Below are 23,339 nucleotides of genomic sequence, written 5' to 3' on the forward strand. Positions count from 1 at the left end.
AAACAGATGAAAGCAGATGCAGAAATCCACAACTAACCAATGAGCCAACCTCCTGGAATACAGTTGAAGCAAGGGAAGAGTGAAAATATGAACAAAGGAATCAAGACCTTGATGGGGAAACCCACAGAATCAGCTGACCTGAGCTAGTGAAAGATCACTGACTCAGGTCTGACAAATGGGAAACCTGCATAAGACCAAACTAGACTCCTTTAATATAGGTGACAATGATGTGACTGGAACAATATATGAGGCCACTCACTGGGTCCAAGATCTGACACTAATGCACAAACTGACTTAGTGGAGACCATTCTATATGGAGAGATACCTTGCCCAACCTAGACACAGGGGAGTGGGGGTGGAGAGGTGCCTTGGTCCTGCCTCAGCTAGATGTTGGGACAGGCTTAGTAGGCTTCCTAGGGGAGGCTTTACCCTCTCCATGGAGCAGATGGGAAGAGTGGGGATGTGAAGGGGGTGGGAGGAAAAGAGGGACAGGGAACTGGGATTGGAATGTAAAAACTTAATTTTAAAAATGAACAAAATTCCCCATAGTCTATTACACTCTCAACACTCCATAGTTCAAAGTCTGTGATACTCATGGCAGTCTCTTAATTATAGTTTGCTATAAAATCATAATCAAAAAGCAGATCACGTATTTCCAATACAAAATGGCACAAAATACATTGCTATTCCAAAATTGTAGAAAGGTAGCATAATGTGAAAATGCTCTTCAGATCTCCAGCTCTGTTCAGCTTTCTGACTACACCATAATTCTTTCTCTTGGACTGGTTCCACTCCCTGTTAGCAGGTATCCCATGACTGGCATCTCCAATGTCTTGGGGTCTCCAAGGCAATCGGGCTTCAATTTCACAGCTTCCTCCATTCAGGGACACCCTTGCCACATGCCTGTTTTCAGCTGTTTTCCTTAGTCACATAGGGTGAGATTCTATAACCTCTTTCTTCTATCTTTGACTCTAAAGCCAGAACCATGTGGCCAAAGCTGCCAAGTTCTACTGTTTACTGGGACTGGAGCATGGCCCCTCATTCAATAACACTTCATTAACTTCCTGTTTTCAATGGTTTTCTTCACTGCCTAAGCTTATCTGTCCTGGAACTAACTCTGTAGACCAGGCTCTGTAGACTCAGAGATCCACATGTGTCTGTCATCTGAGTTCTGGAATTAAAGGTGTGCACCACCACACCTAACCCTAAACTTTTCTTTAATTCTTTTCACAAGTTGGAAGCTTAGCTGGGTAGGGTCATCTTGCTCTGAGGTCATTACTCCCTTTATTCCACTTAGCATCAGGCTTTTCTTGAATCTGTTTATACTTTCTGGTGCCCCGTTTCTCCTCAGACCATATATTTTGTATATTTTCATGCTCATCTTGCTCCTTTTCATTATAGATCTGATTAAGCATGGCCACTAATAACACAGTCAGTACTAGGCTGTCTTAAAATCTCCTCTGCCAGAGCTGTTCATTCATAATTCTTCAGTTTAGCCTCAGGCAGATTTTTGGACAAGGGCAAAAAACAGCCACATTCTTCACCAAAATGTCATAAGGACAATCTCTAGGCCACATACTAATATTCCCCTCTGAAACCTCTTGAGTCAGGCCCCCACAGTTCAGATCACCCTCACCACCACTGTCTTCCATGTTCGTACTAGTGTGACCCATGAAGCCTCATTTAAAGTGTCCAGTTGCTTTTCTAGTCCAAAGCCCCAAAGTGTTCCTTATCTTCTGGGCAAAAACATGGTCAGGCCTATCACGGCAATACCCAGGACCAAGTGCCAACCTCTGTCTTAGTTAGGGTTTTATTGCTGTGAAGAGACAGCAGCTCTTTCAAACAAAGCTTTTTATTGGGGAATGGGTTACAGGTTTAGTCCATTGTCGTAGCGGGAAGCATGGTGGCACACAGGCAGACATGGTGCTGGAGAAGGAGCCGAGAGTTCTACATCTGGATCGGCAGGCAGCAGGAAGAGAGGCTGAGCCACTAGACCTAGCTTGAGCTTCTGAAACCTCAGAGCCTGCCCCCAGTGACACACCTACTCCAAGAAGGCCACCACATGTCCTAATCCTTTCAAATAATGCCACCCCCTATAAACCTGTAAAGGCCACTTTCATTTAAACCATCACGTGATAAATGCAACTTACATGTCAGTAAACCTCAAAGCTGAAAACTCGTGCATAGTGTGTTTATCTTTAGACATACCAATTTTTGCTAAATGCACATGAGTTTGAAACTTTTAAAATAAAGTATTACAAATCTCCCAAAGTGCCATTCAGTGACAGTAAGGGACATGTGGAAGACAGGGAGCTGACCTGCTTGTCTCCTAGTTGTTCTTCCATGCTGTGATATTTGGGGTAAATGTCTCCATTTCCCAAGTAACTCAGCTGTTTTCCAGATTATCAAATGTCAGATGAAAGCAGAGGCTCAGTGGAGGACCATCAGGGCATGACTGCAGACACTGCCCCTGTGAAGGCTGCTAACTCTGCTTTCTTTGACTGCAGGTTTCCAGTGTGCACAGTCAGCAGATGGACGACCTCTTTGACATCCTCATAAAGAGTGGAGGTAGGTCAGAAGAGGACAAGAGGCCTCACTCCACTGGCCCAGGGCAACCTTTCTCTAAAGATGGAGGTTGTCTTGGAAACTGAGAAGTGGTCAGTTCTAAACCTGTTCAAGTTAGGTCATTAAAACACATAACAGAGGAAAGGCTCTGGTTCCACATCAGACAACGGCATGGTGCCCCACAGCTGTTACCTAACCAAAGGAAAGACCATTCCCAAACAGCAGAGCTGGACCAGCTCTAAACTCTGCAAACTGCAAAGTATGCCTATGTCCCAGTCTAGCCATGGGCTAAGAAAACTCCCGTTACCTGGCCTGGGCTCCCTCCAATTGTTCTATTAGAATTCCAAGCACTGCTAATATATAAGGAATCATGAAGGCTAGTGAGATAACCTATGGTAAAGGAGCTTGCTGCTAAATTTAATGACCCAAGTCTGATACCCAGGACCTCACGATGGCAGAAGAGAACTCACCCCCACAAGTTGTTTTCTGACTTCCACACACATGCTGTGGTGGCATGCACACAAATAATACAATGTAGTTAAAAATTAAAAAAGGTCATCAGTTTACAGCATGTTGTCTCTAAACCAGACATTAACCGCAGAAAAAGTCTGCCTCAGCGTATGTGTCTTCAAAAATGAGCATAGAATCAGTTTTTCAGAAACTTTGGGGATGGTTGCAGCCCAGTGGCAGAACACTGCAATACAAATATGAGGTGCCATAACATTTGGCACGCACACACAAGCCAAATGTTAAAATCCTCTGGTGGAAGCAGTCTTGTATGAAGTTTCAGTCTGATCACTGTTTCTCCATTGGTGTGGAACATAATCTAACCAGGAGGCTGATGTTCTGGACTGAACACTTGGCTAGTGAAGGACCCTTGCCATCTGCACATAGTTCACACGTGTAAGTGGAAGTTTTTGCTAAGAATATGCATGGTTAGCATAAAGTATGAAAACTTGAGAGTTTAAAAATGAAATGTGTATTTAAAAATAAGGACATTCAATTTTTGCTCAATCTGGTAAAGATAAGGATTTTTTTCTGGTGGTTAATAATAATAATTTTTATGGGGCCAAAGAGATTGTTCAGTGGTTCATGGTTGCTCAGCGTCAATTCCCAGCACCTACATGGTGGCCCACAAACACCTCTTCTGGCTTCCAGGAGCTATGCACACACATGCACGGACATAACACTCAGACACACTGAGCTTTGAGTTCATTGAATCTTTCCCGGGTGTATTCTCAGAAAATTGAGATAGAATCAAACATGGTGAAGTGTACATTTAATCCCAGTACTCAACAGATCTCTCCAAGTTCCAGGCCAAATCAGCCAGGGCTACACATAGTGAGAACCTGTCTCAAAAAAGCAGTAAAAGAGGTTGTTAAAATTCATCTAAGTGAGCATTAGTGTATCTATAACAGAAGTCTGGCACGGAATCAGTACATGATCAGGTAGGGTGATGAATCCATCCATCATTATGAACTATGCAAGCCTGAGTTTGGTTCCCCCAGAACCCACAAAGAAAATAAAAATGAGCCGGGTAGTTGGTGGTGCATGTCTTTAACCAGCACATGAGAGGCAGAAGCAGGAGGGAAGATCTCTGATTTTAAGGCCAACCTGATCTACAGAGCAAGTTCCAGGATGGCCAGGGCTATGCAGAGAAACCCTGTCTCAAAAAAACAAACAAAAAGACACAGTAACGAATGCCTGTAACCCCGGTATTGGGGAGATGAAGACAAGTGGTTCCTTGGGGCTTGCTGGCCAACCAGTGGGGCTGAACAGGTGAGCTCTAGGTTCAGCTTCAAAAAGTGGGGGTACAGTTAGTTTTGAGGAAGACACACACAGAGACCCACAAGGAACTAAAAGGGTTGGGGCTGGAAAGATAGCCCAACACTTAGAAGCACTTTCTGCCCCTGTAAGAGCACCTTGATCTTGCTAGAGTTCTGTTCTCAGCACCCATGCTGGCAGACTCTCCCAGTGCCTGTAACTCCAGCTCAGGGGACCCATGGGTACTTGTACACAGGAACACTTCACACAAATGTATACATAAGTAAAAATTAAAATTTTAAGAGTAAATTAAATAAACAAATAATCAATGCTTATTGAGCCAGTTACCTAATCCTCCAAAATTTATATAACTCAGAAAAGAATAAGAACTCAAGAGTAGCAGCTGTCCTTCCCTACTGTGAAGAGGGCAAAGGAGTCAGAGTCAGCCTTGAATCATAAGGTATATTCTGTCTTTTTGGGAACTTTCTAGACTATACTGCCAAACTGGAGTGAAGTCCAATAGTAAAGACTTTCAAAATAAAGAATTAAATAGAGCATAGTGTTTCTGCTTCTAAGATGAGAGGAGGGTGACAAGGTGTTCACTAATACAGAGTTGGATGGCAGCATGTCTGTACTAACACCAACCAATTCTTCTGCAGAGATTTCCTTCCCTATAAAAGAAGAGCCTTCTCCAATTTCCAAGATGAGGCCAGTGACAGCCAACATCACTACAATGCCAGTCAACACAGTGGTGTCTCGACCCCCGCCCCAGGTCCAGATAGCACCACCGGTATCCTTAGAGCCTATGAACAGTTTGTCTGCCAGCTTAGAGAACCAGCTAGAAGCCTTCTTGGATGGAACTTTACCCTCGACCAATGACGCTGCCCCACTGCAGAGCAGCAGTGAAGATAGAGAGCCTTTCTCTCTGATAGAGGACCTCCAGAATGACTTGCTGAGTCACTCCAGCATGCTGTACCACTCTCACTCTCCCATGGAGACCTCGGAGGCCCAGTTTGTGGCAGGGACCCCCTGTCTGTCTCTCGACCTGTCAGACTCCAACCTGGACAACATGGAGTGGCTAGACATCACCATGCCCACCACATCCTCTGGGCTCACTCCTCTGAGCGCCACTGCACCAAGCATGTTCTCTGCTGACTTTCTGGACCCACAGGACCTGCCACTCCCGTGGGACTAAAGTCACAGGTCACTTGTTTCAGAGTCGTGAGGTTTCAGAACATGAAAACAATCCTGAAGGGTCAGTGCTTAGAGCTATAGCCATAGCCGCACTGTTGCAATTAAAATATGTTGTCACAGAAAAAAAGGACGGTCATAGCCTGGAAGCCAAGTGTGAGAGCACCTCATGCATCTAGCAGTGACTCCACAACTACAGAGGCAGGCCTGTTGCATGCAAGAGACCTTGTGACATGCCTTAGAGAAAGCCAAAGGTCAGGCGCCATCCACAGCAAGTGGCACTGGGGCTCTGGTCATCAGCTACCTTTCAACCTCAGTGGTCACCTCACGACCCCAGTAAGAGGCAAACAGCTCTGCCTGAAATACAAGGCCACCACAAGGGAGGGGAGAAGGGCGGGAGAAGCCACTGCACATGTGCTCCCTAGAGTGGCCCAAGCCAGGTCTCCAGCAAGGCCAGAGGCATTTGAGCATGCTGTACAACCAGCAGCAGCAGCTTCTAGTCAGAGGCTCTGAGTTCCACTCTGAAATCTGTGTGGCCCTGTGATGTCATAGGTCATCTTGTGAGTTTGGGAATCTAAATGAACAGCCTCTCACCATAAGCATGTGTCTGCAAAATCTGTAACACAAGAGCCCAGTGCACAGTCCAGATGTGTTGGTAGTGCTGCAGCTTCCCCAGTAGCCTCAGATGGGTGAAGCTGGTTCCCATGTGATGTTAGGCATTGGAATGTGCTGACCTTGTGACCTCTGCAGCCTGCAATAGAGTACAAAGATGGCCATCCACTGGTCCTACTTGTTGTAATAACTCAGATATCTCTAGAGTACCTGAGCCACGGTATCTCCATCTTTGAAGATTTGCCTACAGACTCTCAGGTGACCACACCCATCTCAAAGAACCAAAAAAGGCTTCAGCATGAAATTCCTGTCACTAGATCCTTGGTTCTCTTTGTATAGGCTTGTAACTGGATGCCCTGCCTGTTCTCAGTGTATCCTCAAGCCTAAGCCTAAAAACTGGAGGTTTTATTTCTTTTTTTTTCTCTTGATCTATAAAGGAAAAGTTATGTTTGTCAAGTAATTTAAGAGTTTTCTAAAATGCCAACTGCCACAGGATTTCCATAACTCTTGATCTAGTCCTTTAGTTACTGGCAAATTGTAAATAACTGACCAAAGTATGGGATTTCTGTTAAATAAGAGCCTTATCCTAGTCCCTTCCCACTCCTTTAATTCTGCATGTGGGCTTCCTACACAGACCTGTTCCACAGGCATATCCAGGAAGTAGCCTGACCCATTGCCTAGACAGAACCAGAATCATTTCTGAGGAGGTTTTGCCCCAAAGTTATCTTCAAATCTGTATTTGTTTAATCCCACTCTGTCAGAATGGTCCCTATTCCTGGCTTTACCCCTCTGAACAGTGCTTCCTCACCTGAAGCTTGGCTTACTGGTAGTTAGGGGCCACCTGGCTTGGGGAGTCCTCTTGTTTAGGAACTGTTCAGTGTTGGGAGACATCACCATTCTGATAACTGGACACTACCGTCTGAGCAAGTTTTTGAGAGCAATCTCACATGATGTACCAAGTTGGTTCTGCTGTACTGCTGCTTGTGTCCAGGCCCCAGATGTGGACCTGGGAAGGAACTCTTCCCATGGGAATTTAGCTGTAGGTTTTGGTAGAGAGGTTTAGTCACCTGTCCAGCTTTGAGTGTCCAAGTATTGGTGAGCTTGTGGGAGACCGTTAAATGCTAGCGCATTTCCTCCTATAGAAAGATTTAATTTCTGTAATCCTGAGTTGTGAGTAGAGACAGCATTCTAACCCTCAAGTTCTTGTATTGCTTTTTAAGTTGCTTTGAAGCCTGTCACAAGAAAGTTGTTCTCCATATACAAGTGAGTACAAAGGAAGCCATCTCCGTTGTTCATGTACCCATCCTGTCCAGGCTTCAATCCATCAGGGTCCCATTTCTTAAAAACTAAGGAGCCTCCAGCTCCCAGCTTCACCTGCAACCAACTCACCTACAGCATTCCTTGCCCTGCTCTGCTGGTTCAAGCATCCAGTAGGTACTTATGACACCAGTGACATGAGAGTTAGGCCTCCCCCACATGCTCTAGGTGAGAGTGGCCATCTTTCCCATGTGCTCACATAAACGTGTCATGACCAGAGACCATTCGGCAAAAAGGCCTCTTGACCCAGCTCCAGCCCTCAGTGAGTGTGTCAGAAAAGGTGTGTGTTAGGCCAGCAAGATTACTCAGCAGGCCGTGGTGGGGCAACAGGCCTGAGGAGCTGAGCTTGAGCCCCAGAATCCATGTAATAGAACAGAACTGACTCCCACAGTTGTCCTCTCACCTCCCCACACAGACCCATCTGCAAATGGGTGTGAAGTTATTTCCCAGCCACTAAAGCACAGGTCAGCGAGCCCATCAATTCCCACTGCATGTACATGTGCAGTAGGCAGGCTTCTGTTTGTACCATGTTTCCAAGGAAATCTCTCCTAGAAGCCTGTACTATCTGACTCCAGCTTCGCTTTTCCACATATCCCCAAGTGAACGGTATCAACTTGACTTTGTAAGGTACAGCTTTCCAGTCATCCCCTGGGGTGGGATGAATAGGAAGAATTGCCCTCCAGCTTCTAGAAAGCTGATGTGGCTTGGCCTCTCTAGGAAATCAGCACTCATTCAGGCATCCTCCTCAGGTGTGCGGTCAACACACCACAGAGATGCTCTGAATTCATGGAACTTTTTGCTCAAATACCTATGTGTTTGTTTCACACATATATTTCCTAAGACTTTACTAAAATCTTCTTTCAAAAGCTCCATGGCTCCCTGACCACATGCTGTGTGTGCCTTGCTGGTCTGAACACTCCATAAAGCCAGGTGGGCTCTGCAGAGTCAGGGACATGGGGCAGTGCTATTGGCCCACGCACACAGTCAGCTGACCCAGAGCAGGTGAGAGCAGTGTCCACCTTGTCAGCAGAGTGGACTCAAACCACCCGAGCCCAGTTATTCCAGGTAATTTTCCTAGCAGTGACACCTGAGGAGACAGCTGTCCCTCAAGTTAGAGGGCAGCCCCTTTACTGTCCTCAAGCAGACCTGCCCAGAGAAGTGGCCAAGAAGACCCTACGTCACATCGACACCCTTAGCTGTTCCCACAGTGGCCAGTCTCAGAAGCTGCCGCTGGTAGGAGGCTGGGGACTTGGGTACCACCAAGACTGCAGAGAAAGCTGAGAGTAGCTGTTACATTCTACCATCAGAGCAACTGGGTCTGGACTGGCAAACTCAACATCCACGCTTGCTTCTATCCATCACAACACACAACACTGGGCACAAGGCCTGCCCCAGAGGACAGTTAGCCCCAGGTTACCCCAGCACACTAACTGAAAAGCCAGGGTTGCTAGGAAACACTGGCCATGCTCACTGGAGGTGTATTTGGAATACTAAAAGCTCAGCTCGTTGTAAAGAGTTCTGTCAAAACTGGAAACTAGCAGTTCAGATATAGTCCTTTTGTTTCCTGGTTCAGACCTTCAGTGGCTTGTTCACTCATCAGTCTCTGGGCTCCGTTTTCTATTTGACTGGGTGGCAGTGAGAAGGTCATTTTTCAGCTGCTCACCCTCTCACAGAACCTGAGAAGATGTGTCCCTGTGTCGTTTAAGGCATGTGATAGAAGAAGCTGCACATGTTCACAAGCTTTCTCTCCACTCAAGCCCTGGGGAGTGGGCTGTCACAGGCTTGTGACAGTAGCTTGACAATCTCATGTACTAGGTGCTGTCTGGAAGCCCAGTATGACATGTCATCAGAGACATCAGCAGTGACACAAAGCTTTATGCCAACACCCTAGACAAAGCTTAGCAATTGGATAGGCTTGCTGGAAGATGGCCCAGTCGTGTCACTTCTACATCCTGCTGGGAGGACCCTACCCACCAACAGGAGATGACGGTTTAGGCAAGGGTTCAGTATCCACCAAAAGTACTTGACCTCAAGAAACCAATAATAATGCAAAATGCTTAAAGGAACCAAAGGCATCGCCAGGTATTTGCCAAAAGCAGCCACTTTTTATTTAAAAATTGAGACTAATCTCAAGTCAGTCCCAAAAAGGTATCCATTTAAGGTTATAATTTTCACAGAGATGTAGATATTTCTTTCTTGTTTTCCTGTAAAATAGTATAGAGCTGTTTTGTTGGTTTAAGAATAACATACTTGGTAGTAATGTAAAGTTGTTTTCTTCTGTGTCGAGGTTAATTCTCCGTTGCTTGCAATGGACATGCAGGTGTTTCTCTTCATCTTCACATAATGTCTTAGCATCTCACTTCCTGAAGAAAAGGGGAATACACCAGGGGGCAGCGCCATTCTTACTGAAGCACTAGTTTCATGAACAGGAAATCATGGCAATCGGGGGTCCATTCGTGTGTTGCCTTTATGTTGTTTTTAAAAGAAAAACCATGATGCCTTTGTATGTGCTGTTTGCACCCCTGACTCGATTCTGTACTGTGTCTGAATGCCATATGTTTGCACATGTACTGTACATAGGCGATGCAGACTGTATTTTTATATGTGTGTGCATTTATCATCAGATCTTTTTGTACATAGTGGCAGTATTGTAGCTGATCGGGAAATGTTTGATATCTCAGCGATTTTGCATTTTTGTGTCTCAAATAAAAATTTTTGATGTACCATGATTTTGTGTGTACAGAAGAACACACTGTGGGGAGTGGGACCATGTAGACCTGTGAGATGGGGCAGCCTCAGGGAGGACAGCATCCTCAGAACAGCTCCCAGCCAAGCAGCAGGGCCAGTGGTATGACATGTAGACCCCACAGAAAATAGGCTGCCCGCCTCATGTCCTCACAGTGTACAGCAGAAACTTGCAGGTACCTACTGACCACCAGGTCCTGTTCTGTCCTCCAGAGAGTCAGGAGCCACTGGGTGAAAAGCGCTAAAGTTTGTGGGCCTTGCTATCTACACTATCTACAGTGAGAACTGACTCCTCTTCCATGGAGACAAGCACACCACCACCAAAACTTCCAGACACCCAGAACTGAGTTCCTCAGTTAAGTCTCAGAAACAACCACCTATGTAGAAAATATCTTATGGTCCATATAAAATGCTCTTTAAGAGTAAATTGTGGGGAGAGGCATTTTGGCCAAAAACCCCAAGGTTAAATGGGAGTTAATGTTTTATTTTCTTCTTAGCTTAGAAGAAGCCAAACAGCGAGAAAGCTTGATTGACAATCATAATTGATAACACGTGTGTGACAGTCACAGGAGGTAGTCCCTAGTAGCAGAAGAAAGCTAGTTAAATTGCTAGTTATCCATGTATCCTGGGTGCAAGGGAGCAGCCAAAAGATGGGTGATGGAGCGGTCTGCAGTGTCCCTCATCTAACAGACAGATCTGCCTGTCTGTGGGGTGACATTGTGCATGGGGCAGAGCTGGGATACTCAGGCAGGTGTCGGGAGGAAAGGGAACCCTGGCAACGAGCTTTTAATAATTTTGGGGTTAAAAACAATTATTGCAAAAGCAGAATTAAACTTTAGAGAGAACTATCTAGAGCCTTCCTCGCATTGTACGAGAAACAACAATATCTGGAGCCCCTACATTCTATACTGCCGCAAATAAGTAAGAAAAGGCAGGTTACTAATCAGAAAATTAAAGTCAAAAAGTCAGAATTATACACTATCATTGTATTAATAGATCATAAGGAACCTCTCAAACATAGTTACTGATTCACAATATGCAGAGTTTTACATATTGAAACTGCTGAATTTATACCAAGTGATACAGAATTGACTTCATTATTTATTGGTAACACGGATTAATAAATGACCCAGAGACTGATATTGGAGTTCAGACTTAAAGCTGAAAATCAGAAAAGCAAAGCAGCTGGCCACTAGCTTCTTACCTCTACTTAAGGCTGAAAGGGCTGATCCACGCCCAAGGTCTTTACCAAGTCTCAAACTATTGCCTCTCCTCAGTGTGTTTTTACATACTTCCCTATTATTTGCATTAAAGGTGTGAGCTATAATTCTCTTTTAGACTGATTCACTCTTGTGTAGATCTGGGTGGCTTTGGACTCACAGAGATCCATCTATCTCTTAATCCTGAGTCCTAGGATCAAAGGTGTGCACCTCCACTCCTAGCTTCTGGCTGCTGGGATTAAAGGTGTGTTCCACCACTACCTGATCTCTATAGCTTGAGGCTGACTTTGCTTTTCTGAATCCTCAGTCAAGCTTTAATAAATCATAAATAATATTTACATTCAGTTACAAGACAATCAGGTACAGGAATCATCCCATATATGTAACACACATCTGTTCCCATATGGGTCTGCCAGGCCCTTTAGCACAAGGTAATGATGAAATTGAGCAACTATTGATAGGAAATGTGATAAAGGCCTCAGAATTTCATGAAAAACACCATATCAGCATCAAAGGTTTGAAAAAGCACTTTTCTATCACTTGGCAATAAGCCAAGGATATTATAAGGAAATGTCCTACTTGTTTTTATACACCCAGACTCTATTACTTGCAGGAAATAACCCAAAGGGTACTCAACTGAAATCTGGCAGATGGATATGTTCCATTTAGTAGAATTTGGAAATTAAAATATGTACACCATACCGTTTGTTTTCAATGGGCAACTACTTTGAGTTCAGAAAAGGCTGATTCGTTAATAACACATTTGCTAGAAGTTAATGGCCATCGTGCATATACCTGCACAAATAAAGACAGGAAATTCTCCAGCATATGTCTCTAAGAAAATGAAAGTTTTTTTGCTTATTATAATATTAAGCATATTACAGACATACCACACAATCCTACAGTGCAGGCAGTTATAGAAAGATCAAATTGAACTCTAAAGGATATGCTAAATACACAGAAAGGGATGACAACAAACTCCCAAAATAGATTGCATAGTGCTTTATTAACTTTGAATGACCTGAATTCTAATGAGAAAGAAACAACAGCTTCAGAGAGACTTGGATAATAGAAAAAACTATGGAATTAAATCAGCCTGTATGTTTCAAAGATGTGTTGACCTCCAAATGGAAACCAGAACATGTGTTATATTGGGAGAAAGGTTTTGCTTTTGTTTCCACAGGTGAAAATATATATATAGATACCATCAAAACTAATAAAGATTCAATTTGAACAAGACACCTCTTAATTAGAAGAGATGATAGTCCATCAAGCAACATGGCCATTTAATCAAAGCTAACCTGTGAAACCAACAAATGCTTTTCATTTGATCAGATATTACTTCGCAAAGGAGAACTTCCTCAAAATATAGGGTTGGGGAAGGGTTTAATCTTGTCTTTTCAGGAGAATAAATGTATCCAGCTAAGGAATCTGGAGACCACTGGACAATTGAGACATCTGAAGATATGTGACAAATAATCCATAAAAATTGTCCCAAGAAAAGTAGTAAATTGGCCTATTGGTATATCATATTTACAATAGGATAAAATTTCATAAATCTCTAAATGTTTCTACTTTTCTCTACAGACGTATAATGCAAATGGTCTTTTTGTAGTCCCATCCAATTAAAGATTAAAGCTGGCTTTGGAGTTGGAGTGTGGCTCTTTCCTTTTCCAAACACAAGCATGGTTGTTAAAGAAAAATCAATACTCTGTCTCATCTGAGAGGAGCCACCTGATATGGAACAGAAATAAAACAAATATTTAAGAACTATTTATTGCCACTAATCTCTTAATCCTTTGGTTTTATATTGACTTTTAACAGCTTTACTTAAAGCATAAGTATTACATCTATATAAAATTTAAAAGACTAATATATATGTATTTTGAAGTTCTGCCATGATATTAATGGTCATATAGATTACTAATTAATTCTAGGAAAAGGTTTCATCTACCTTCCTGTACGTGACTTCAGGTTTGAATCTCTACCAGCTCTCTACAGTGAACCATAACAGCATCTTTTAAGTCTCCAAAAGGAAGACAGGGCCCCACACCAACAATTTCACCAGGACTATGACAACACCTTTAAGCTGAACAACTCCAAATAAAGGTCAGTTTTGGACTACAAACTACTCAGAACAATTTTAAAGTGGCTATCTGAGATGATCCGGACTCACAGACTACTCTAGCCAGGACTTGAGACAAGCCCTGCACTTTCCCATTATGCAGAGACAGGATGACAAATGATACATCCTGGCAATTAATCCTAATTTCCTTTTCTGAATCCCCTACAGATGCCATCACCCCCAGAGAGCAGGAAGTACTTTAAGAACACGATGCCCACATTTCCAAGAGGTGGGGTGGGTGGCTTTTTGTCACTCAATGGGTTATGGATATTTGTCATTGTTGGGGGGGATTGGTTACAAGTTGTTATTGGTAATTGGCAAAAAAAAAGAATACAGATATGATGCAATAAGAAGGTAGATTATTGAATCTACTTTTTAAAAGCAACTGTTAGTTTTACATATTTGGCATTGGATTGGACTTCTGTATATTGTATACAAATATTCCATATTGATACAAATTTAGATTAATTTTGTTAAAATATACTGTAGATCTATTTCTGAAATTGTTCATGGTATTACACCTATACAGCTCATTTATCAATGTAATGCAAATTTTAGTCCTTCAAAGTTATTATTGCCAATTATATAGGATAATAAGGAAATTTAGGTTAGTAATTAGTCAATTATTACAATAAAACTTGCAGCCATTACTTAGGCATGTTATCAAGATCAAACAGATATATTTTAAAAAGACAAGTCATCTCCAAACACTTCAGAGATCTACAGAAAGTAGCATTTAAGATCATTTGATAACATAGGGTTTTTTTTTTTATGACAATGAGACCTGTCTGTTCCTGGCAGCACCAATATACTTAAGAGAAGATGATGGACATTGAAGAAATTCCACATAGAATTTACTTTCTTTGTGGAAAAGTAAGCTGGACAAGAAGTGCCCTTGATTCTACTGCCGACAGTACGCTGTCCAAATTGGACAAACAGGACACCAAAGAGAGTGACTGCAAACCTTGTCAAGACAAGGTGGGATAGTCCCTGCTTCACAGAAAGTCTGTCAGACATGCTAGGCCTATAGGCCAATGTTGCAGAGGAACCTTGGTTGACTGTCCAGACAGCTCTTTCTGTCATTTCTCACATTTTTGGAAATCTCTTGCTTGCACTTCCTACTTACTCAGTTAATATTATTTCCTTCTTGGATATCTGAGGTAGTTGAAAACTAGATGGTTTAGTTATTATAGTTTTTCCTTGTTTACCAGATTCAGAAAAGAACCTACTAAAGATATGTAAAGTGTAACGGGTTGAAAGTCATTAAAAGATAATTTGATAATGCAAATTAGAATAGAAAGTAAATTAGGTACAAGTGTTTGTACTCAGCAAGATAGGCTAATGAAGGATGTTCTCTGAATTTGTCAAATGCAAATGGACTAGACATTGTTAATGTACTTATTGCCTTTATATATTATATATACTTATTATACTTATTATATATAGTTTTTTCTTATGTTAGTTATAGCCTTCTTTTGTATTAGACAAAAAGGGAAATTGTGGTGATATATTATTTATGATTTATTAAAGCATGCCTGAGGATTCAGAATGCAAACCTAGTCACAAGCCATAGAGGTCAGGCAATAGTGATACATACCTTTAGTCCCAGCTGCCATACTAGCAAGACATAGAGCCAGGCAGTAGTGGCATGCACCTATAATCCCAGGACTCAGGCAGGAGACAGGCAGAGGGATCTCCCTGAGTTCAAGGCGACCATGACCCACACAAGAGTGAAGAGTAACATCACACACCTTTAATCCGAGTACTAGGGAGGTGGAGACAGGAGTGATATTGCTGGGCAGAGAAAGAAATACAAGGAGGAAAAGACAGGAATTCAGAGCTTTTACCTCTGAGGATTTGTGGAGACAGGATTGCCATTTCAACTTTATAGAGGTAAGATCTACTGGTCTGGCTGTTTTGCTTCTCTGATCTTCAGCTTAAAGCTTGAACTCCAGTATCAGACTCTGGGTCTTTTGTTTGTTGTGTTACAGAAGTATCCAATCACCAGATGAGTTTTGTATAAGCAGCTAGCCTCTAATAGCCTGAGATGTCTTTATTTATACTTCAAAAACAAGCATGGTTTTCCTACCCTCCAGAATTAACCTCCAACTTGTACATCAAAACATCTCTTAACCCCCCACAAAGAAAATCATTCAGCATTTTGTTAGCTTGACTAAATACTGAGTCATGCGCATCCTGTCCTTACAAAACTAAAAGGTGATAAACATAGATGCACATTATCAGGAACAATATAGTTCAAAACTCAACAACAGAAATAGAATGATTTGTCATACACTGCTTGCATACAGTTAGCTTGTATTTCTCCAACTGTTCCCTTGTCCTATAAAACACATGCCTAAGCCTCTCTATAAAGGGTAAAACTTGATAAGGCACTCTTCTCCATCTTAATGTTTTTTCCCAGAATTGGGAGATGTTGTTAATGTCCCCTGTGTTGCTTTCTCATATGTTCCCACTAACTTTTATTGCCTCCAATCCTGTCAGCAATGAATCAGAAAAGTTCCCAGGGTCATGGGTGACAGCTGGCATTTCCAGAAAAGAAACCTGAGAAGCATCAGTTCCCAAAGAATTTTAGGGGAAAATATTGAAGAAAAAAATGATCACAACTATTCCATGCATGACTATCAAAATGAAACTATAAACCACCAAGAGAAACATCAACTTTATGAGAGAAGAGAGCATACAGGCTTCAAGGTCTCAGCAGTATTCTGCACTGTCCAGTGGCTCACTGGTTCTTGCTGAGTGAGAGACTGTCTCCAGGGACCTTGTCTCTCAGAGACCCATTGGATCAGCATTCATATGTGGATCCAAAACTAAGCTTCATGGCTCCCAACCTTGGTGTGTGATATTTTCCTTCTTTCTTACTTGCATACTCTGTTAGAACCCTTCCACTTCACATAATACCCTAGCCTGGGGTGTTATGAGATATTTGACACACACACGGACGTACTACCTCAGGCCACCTGTACTTGGCACACAGGTGGCAGCTCCTTCCTGCATGACATGGTACACAAAGTGGGATTTGCTATTGTTTCGGACACCGTGGTGGTCGAAGCACAGGCCCTTCCAGTCCAAACCACAAACCAGCAGGCCATTCGATACCTCTGACAACTAGCAAAGGGACAGTCCTAAACCTTTACACAGGGCCCAGGGATGCTCTTCACATTCTCTTGTCACGTGTAGCTATTTGCAAGGAGAGCGGGCTACTAACAGCGAAAGGAGGGCCCATGACCAACTCAGACCAAATCACGGCCCTGCTAGAGGCCTCTCATGTTCCCATGGCCCTGGGAATCACCCACTGCCAATCACACCACGTGAACAGTTCCATTATTTCCAAGGGAAATAGCCTAGTTGACGAGGCAGCTAGAGCTAGAGCTCTCGGGCCTGGGTCCCCCTCACATGTCACAAGGCTTTCTGATTTTACAACCCACATTTTCATCTCCATCTCCAGATATTCAACAAATTCTATCCTATCTGCACCAGATCTTTCATTTGAATCACCAGGCTTTGTCTCACTTTATTAAAACCCATTTACAGCCTACCTCTGAGGATCTATCCTATCTAAAGCCTACCATTGCTTCTTGTAAAATCTGTCAAACTTCTAATCCTACCTCCAGGCATCAAGCCTCCCTTTCCCTATTCACCAAGCCAGGGGATCCCTCCCTGGATCAGACTGACAGCTCAACTCAACTTCTCCCACGTGCCTACAGTTAGATGCTTCAGATACCTTTGGGTCCTGGCGGACACCTTCTCAGGGTGCGTAGAAGCTTTGCCCACCACTAATAAAAGATAACAGACAGTTTCAGATGTCCTTTTCAGGGAGGTCATCCCCTGCTTAGGAGTTCCAACCTCCCTTCAATGAGATAATGGCCCTGAATTTGCCTCTCAAATCTCTCAAACTCTAGCCAAAGCCCTTACCATCCAGTGGCATTTCCATGTCCCCTCCATCTCCAGTCTTCAGGCAAGGTCGAACATATAATGGCTTTCTCAAAAACGTTCTCATCAAGCTCTCCCAAGAGCTCCACACTGACTGGATAAAGCTCCTGCAGTTGGCTCTTCTGTGACTAAGAACTTTCCCAACGAAACCTCTCCTCCTCTCCCCTTTCCAGTTCATGCATGGGTGGTGATTCTGTCTTCTGGCTCAGGTCTCAGCTGTCACCTCTCTCTGATCACCATCTTCCACCCTTGTCACACTGTCTTCACACTGTCCTGGGGAGCGTCACCCACTGCCGTTTGCCTCAGCCCCATCCAAACCACCCTTATTCTTCAATCAACATCAGGGACTTAGTTCTCCTCCCCAGGTTACAATCCTCTCCTTTCTCCAAAAGGGACAGACCCCTTCAGGGTCATCCTTACTGCCCCAACCACCGCTAAGCTCAAGGGTTTTCCTCACTGGATTCATTTTTCTCATTTCAAGCCCTTTATACTATCAGCTCAAGATAACCCTCCTTCTTACATTTCCACCCCAATAAGACCTTATGTTTTAGAAGATACCAAGGTTGGCCAGCCTGCCTCTGGTTTCAGAAGAACGAGGCCTCGTATATCTGCCGAAGACCTGAGCCCAACCCACTTACAGCCTCCACCCTGGGTCTGGCATCTTAACTAGCCATCATTCACAATGCTGCCCCACCCAGACCCCAACAGAGGAGGAGCACACAATGCTTTAAGTATTTGGGGTATTAGGGAAAAGCCTGTTGTCATCAAGTGGCCTAAATACCCAGGCCTATGGTTTTGTTTCCACATGCAAACAAATTTCTCCAAGAATACTGCAAGCCACTTGGAGGGACTCTCCAAGCAACATCTGGAGCTGCTAGCAGGCGTGTCTCCTGGGAGTGGGTCACGGCAGAACCCAGGGCCTCAGCCACACTCACCTTTAGTACATTTTGCAGGGAGGACCTGTGTACCATCAGAGAGAGGCTTAGCCCAGCCCCGTGGAAAGAACACAGATGAATGCCCTCACAACCTCTGAAGGAGCCTTGGAGCCCATGCTACTACCTCTAGAGAGATAGATGGCCGTCCATGGAACCCAGCTGGTGGAGCCAACTGAAGAATGTGTCCTCCCCAGAGTCATTCTCATCACACTGGGCATGAACAATCCAGCCAGCATCCACCACCATAGTCAGATCATTACATCTCCCGCCCACACATAGCACGCGTATTCTCCATTCATATACCGCCAAGAAAAGAAGCAAAAACCACTGGAAGACTTCTGACACAGGCAGGGAGGGGAGTGTTTGCCGCCTGATAGGGATGGAGTGCCCTTCGCAGCAGAGCTTCTTTCTAGAATAGCCACAGTCAAGCTTCCACTTCCAGCACTGCAAAATAAATTAACAAGTTTCAAGAATTGCGTCTGTGTGCAGGCAACCTTTGGACCCCCCTGGAGCTGGGGTTGTTACAGGTTAGAAGTGTCCAACACGGGTGCTAAGATCATGGCTGAGCAGCAAGCACTATAACCCCCTGAGCCATCCCTCCTGCCCCGTAAGTCACATTGTTTGTGTTTTGTTTGCTTGTTTGGGTTTGTTTGGTTTTGCTTTAGAAAAGAAAAAAAAAACTACTTTGGAGATAGGCACTGGGACAGAAGTACAGGAAGGAAACGGAAAACTGTGGATAGTTTTTCTGAAAAATCTAAAAAAGTGTCTCCTGAGCACGAAGGAAATACAGACACTTAGAAATTGCTCAGACTTCAACAGCTCAGCCATACACAGGAAACGAGACGTCCCACCGTGCCAGCGGGCTTATCCACTCAGAAGCTTTCTCACCTGAAACAGGCTTGCCCCACCCCCAGATGGCAGCCCAGGTCTCCTAGAAGGGGAAGGCAGGTTGCTACGGGTTCCATGGCCACTCTGGGCTACAAAGAGAGACCTTGCCTGAAAACAACAGGAAACAGAAGCCAGCAGCTTCTAGCAACCCTCCCCAGAGTGTTTGGGAAGCTTTCTGACTTGGTGCCCCTAAGAGTGTCCTAAGCCAGAGGCCTGGGGCGACAGAGGAAACTTTCGATAGATTTGAGTTCTTTCAATAGACTGGAAGCAGCCAGGCTGGGCCCTGGAGGGACTGCCAGAGTGTCTGCTGGCTGCTCAGTACCTGCTAACCTTGCCTGGAACTCAGAAGGGGCAGGCCAGGATGCTTCCTTCCACCGTGTTTATTGAGGCCTCTCTGCAAGCACTGCTCTAAGATGTGGGGCAGGACAGACTGCCGCTGTACAGGTGTCTGCTTCTCTAGTGCTGGCAATACAGACTTATGAGTATTTTAAGGCTTGGATTCCAGTTTTTAAATGTATGGGTTATTTTCCCATGCCTTCTTATGCCCTTGCCCAAAGGCAACTTGATAAACTTGGTCCTGGCATCCATTTGTTCTGTTTGTTTTCGACAAGGTCCCATTTTGTAGTCCAGGCCTGGAACTCACTGTGTATCTCCGACGGACTTCCAACTCAGGCATTCCTCCTCCTCAGTCTCTCAAGGGCTGGGACGACAGACATAAACCATCCTGGCTCGTGATAAGGCCCTGCTTGCTTCTGCATGGCATGCTGGACTGTGGACACTCCTAACTCATGGCCTACTGTCTGACACTGGCGTCAGCCACAGGACACAGCAGCAGAGCCCCATGGCAGCAAAAACTGGCACAAGCACCCTAGTGGTTAGCTCCCAGTCACAGATTCAACCAATTGTGTGACTCGTGCAGCGGGCAAAGGCAGCTTTTCTGTTTGTTTTTCAAGACATGGTTTCTCTGTGTATTGCCCTGGCTGCCCTGGAACTCCCTGCGTAGACCAGGTTGGCCTCGAACTCACAGAGATCCACCTGCCTCTGCCTCCAGAGTGCCAGGCCAGGCAAAAGGCAACTTTTAATTGAGGCACATGAGGAAGTCCATCCATGCATAATGTTATAGTACCTGTTTTAGCATACCTAATCCACTCCGTAGTGGTGCGCTTATATCATGCAGTATGCTAATCAGCAGTAGATATTTGTGTTTTCCAAACCACGGGCTAGCAATAATTGTGGTGATTACACAGTCTTATCTATTACAGGTCACTAATTAAGGCAAAGTGCGGGGGATGGCATAATTAGTCCAGTTACAGAAAAATAAAAAGGCCTTTGAATCCATGAACAGGAACGTATACGGTCCTCAACCCCAACACAAGTCGCATTTCTAGCGAAGATTCCGGATCCCCACGCCAGACAGCGGCAGTCTGAGTGAGAGCTTTTCTTTTACAAAGCCAATGCACACATTCACAACCCTGATGACGACCGGCGACCTTGCCTCTGTTTCCTGTGGGAGCCCACTGACCGAGCCGGGATTCGAACCACGAACGCCGGGACGTCAAGCAAGCTCCGCTCCGGATGTGCGGACCCGCGGGAAGTACCGAGCCGCGCCGGCCAAGACCGGGAGTCGGCGAGCGCCGGCGGCGCGCGCCGCGCGGGGCTCCGCCTACCGGGTCGCCAGGGGCGGGGCGGGGCGGCCGCGCTCTGCTCGTGCCCGCGCTCGTGCTCAGGCGGGCTCACGGGAGGAGCGCCAGCATAGAGGCTCGCGCGGACGCCGCCCCAATGTAGGCGCGGTGGCCAAGTGGTAAGGCGTCGGTCTCGTAAACCGAAGATCACGGGTTCGAACCCCGTCCGTGCCTGCTGGTGTTTCCCTCCCACACGAGAGACTTTTTGTGAAACCACCTTCCAAGAGTCACCGTCACATCCCCGGCGCTCTGGATTCGGTCGTTCCCCTCCGTTTTCTTTCCGCCTCGTTTCACACTGACTCCTCCCTTTCCACCCTTCCAACCTTGGCCCCGCCGCACCGCCAGCCTTGCTTGGGTCTCCCTGGCAGCAGCGCCCCTGTCGGCCACGAGGTGCTTAAACCCCGCGGTCTGCACGGCTTGCGGGAAGAGCTTCGCGACGATTGGCACCCGAAATGTTTTTCTGATCACCGAAGCTCAGTGTTACCCGCCCTAAAGAAAGCACCGCTGTGGCCCACACTGAGCCCACAGCCACGGTCATCTGGTGCCTGTCTGGCTTGCAATTTTAAAAAAGAAACCCGCCGCGCAGGTGGGCATCTCCCTGGGGAAGAGAGGAATCCCTGCCCGCACTTGGAACGATTCTGGCTTCAGCATTTAAACCTCTGGCTCGGAGCCTCCTTTCACCCCGCGCTAAAACGGGTCACGTGGCCCAGGGGCGGCGCTGGCGTGGGAGACTCTGGCTGCGGAGGTGGCCTCGGTCCCCGCTGCGGCGTGCCTGTCACATTACATCACAGAGGCTGGCTTTGCATTCTCGAGGGATGGACCAGAGGGCGCTCGCTCAAAGTGCCTTTGAAGGGGTCATTGTCTGACGGCGACTCTAGGACCAGAGTCTCTAGAACCTGGCAAACATCTTGACCTAGTTTGCGGAAACTGTATCGGACCTGTCTGAGCCAACCGAAGCAAGCACGCTATTAGCGTGCTCCTAAGAGAACCAGACTCCGGGTGGGGGGGGGGGGGGGACCGGACCAGCAATCAGACCAGAGTGGGCTCTCCTAACGAGAAAGGGAGAGGGAGCTGTGGGCTGGGGGTGCTGGGTCAGATTCCTGACTGGACAGTAGTGAGTACTGTCCGCGATCCTCTGGGATAGGACCTGGTCATTTGTGTTTCTAACGGGCTGGTGCTGATGCTCCTGGGTCCCAGGCCACACTCTTGAGAACCGCTGCCCGGCTGAGAGTCATATCACAAAACCACACCCAGGAAAGAGAATGTGCTGTGGAAGGCAATCCACGGCGAAGTAGGGGCTTTAAAGGCTGCACCGATGGCCTTCTAGAACACAAGTTACAACAGCAGAGTGAAGGCAGAGCGTGATGGTCCCAAGCCATGCATCCATTCCTTTTTGATATATTTTATGCTGTTTTCTTTATTCGTTTCTTTTGGAAGAGCTACAAAAAAAGCTCAGGTACTTCCCCCTTTAAAAATGTCTCCAAACCAGGTGTGGTGGTGGCACATGCCTGTAAGACCAGCACTTGCGGAGGCTGGGGCAGAAAGATGGAGAGTTCAAAGTCAGCGTGGGCTACAACAACAAAAGCAAATCTGGTTTAGGAAGAGCACTTGCATTCACACAGTCCTGAGATTTCATGCCGAGCATGCACATTCACGTGGGGGGAGGGTAAAGGTCAAATTCACTTAGGAGGTGTTTTCTGTTTAAAAAAAAAAAGCATTGTGTCTGTGTGCACATATCCACGTGTGCACACATTGTTCGTGAGTGGAGGCTAAGTGTCAAGGTCAGATGTCTTCCACTATGGCTTTTCACCTTTTTTTTTTTTTTTTTTTTTTTTTTTTGGTTTTTCGAAACAGGATTTCTCTGTATTGCTTTGGAGGCTGTCCTGGAACTCACTCTGTAGACCAGGCTGGCCTCGAACTCACAGAGATCCGCCTGCCTCTGACTCCCGAGTGCTTCACCTTATTTTTTTAGACTCATCTCTCTCTGAGCCTGGAGCTCCCTGGTTCTGCTGCCAGCAGTCTCCAGGATTCGCCTGTCTCTACCTCACCCCCATTCCCACCCCCAATGCAGCACACCTCCCCATCCAGCTTTTTACCTGGTGCTGGGGAACCCTTGTCTTTTGCCAACTGGGCCGTCTCCTGTTGCATGAATAATAAAAAACCAGAGACAGATATCCGAGTTACAGCCGAAGATCAGAAAAGCAAAGCAGCCAACCAACGAGAGAGTTCTTACCTCTACCAAGGCTAAGGTGATCCTGTCCTCAGCCTGACTGGAAACTGAATGCTGAATGAGACCCTGAGCTCCTGTCTTACATTCCTCTCTAGTGCTGGGATTGAAGGT

The 23,339-nt window shown here is 45.4% G+C and overlaps 1 protein-coding gene and 1 non-coding gene across 5 annotated transcripts in view; both read left to right on the forward strand.

The window, feature by feature from the left end:
- Window positions 1-10,178, forward strand: part of Mrtfb (myocardin related transcription factor B) — a 156,550-nt gene extending 146,372 nt beyond the window's left edge. For all 4 annotated transcript variants that reach the window (XM_040730943.1, XM_040730945.1, XM_040730944.1 and 1 more), the window contains 2 exons: window positions 2,508-2,568; window positions 4,989-10,178. In XM_040730943.1, coding sequence (XP_040586877.1) covers window positions 2,508-2,568; window positions 4,989-5,524 — 597 coding nt within the window. In that variant the 3' untranslated portion in view covers window positions 5,525-10,178. The remainder of the gene's footprint in view (window positions 1-2,507; window positions 2,569-4,988) is intronic.
- Window positions 10,179-21,100: 10,922 nt separating this feature from the next.
- Window positions 21,101-21,172, forward strand: Trnat-cgu. The gene has a single exon. It is a non-coding gene; the product is annotated as a tRNA-Thr (tRNA).
- Window positions 21,173-23,339: the final 2,167 nt, after the last annotated feature.

Source organism: Mesocricetus auratus, unplaced genomic scaffold (genome assembly GCF_017639785.1).
Source record: "Mesocricetus auratus isolate SY011 unplaced genomic scaffold, BCM_Maur_2.0 Super-Scaffold_100024, whole genome shotgun sequence".
Classification (NCBI taxonomy): Eukaryota; Metazoa; Chordata; class Mammalia; order Rodentia; family Cricetidae; genus Mesocricetus; species Mesocricetus auratus.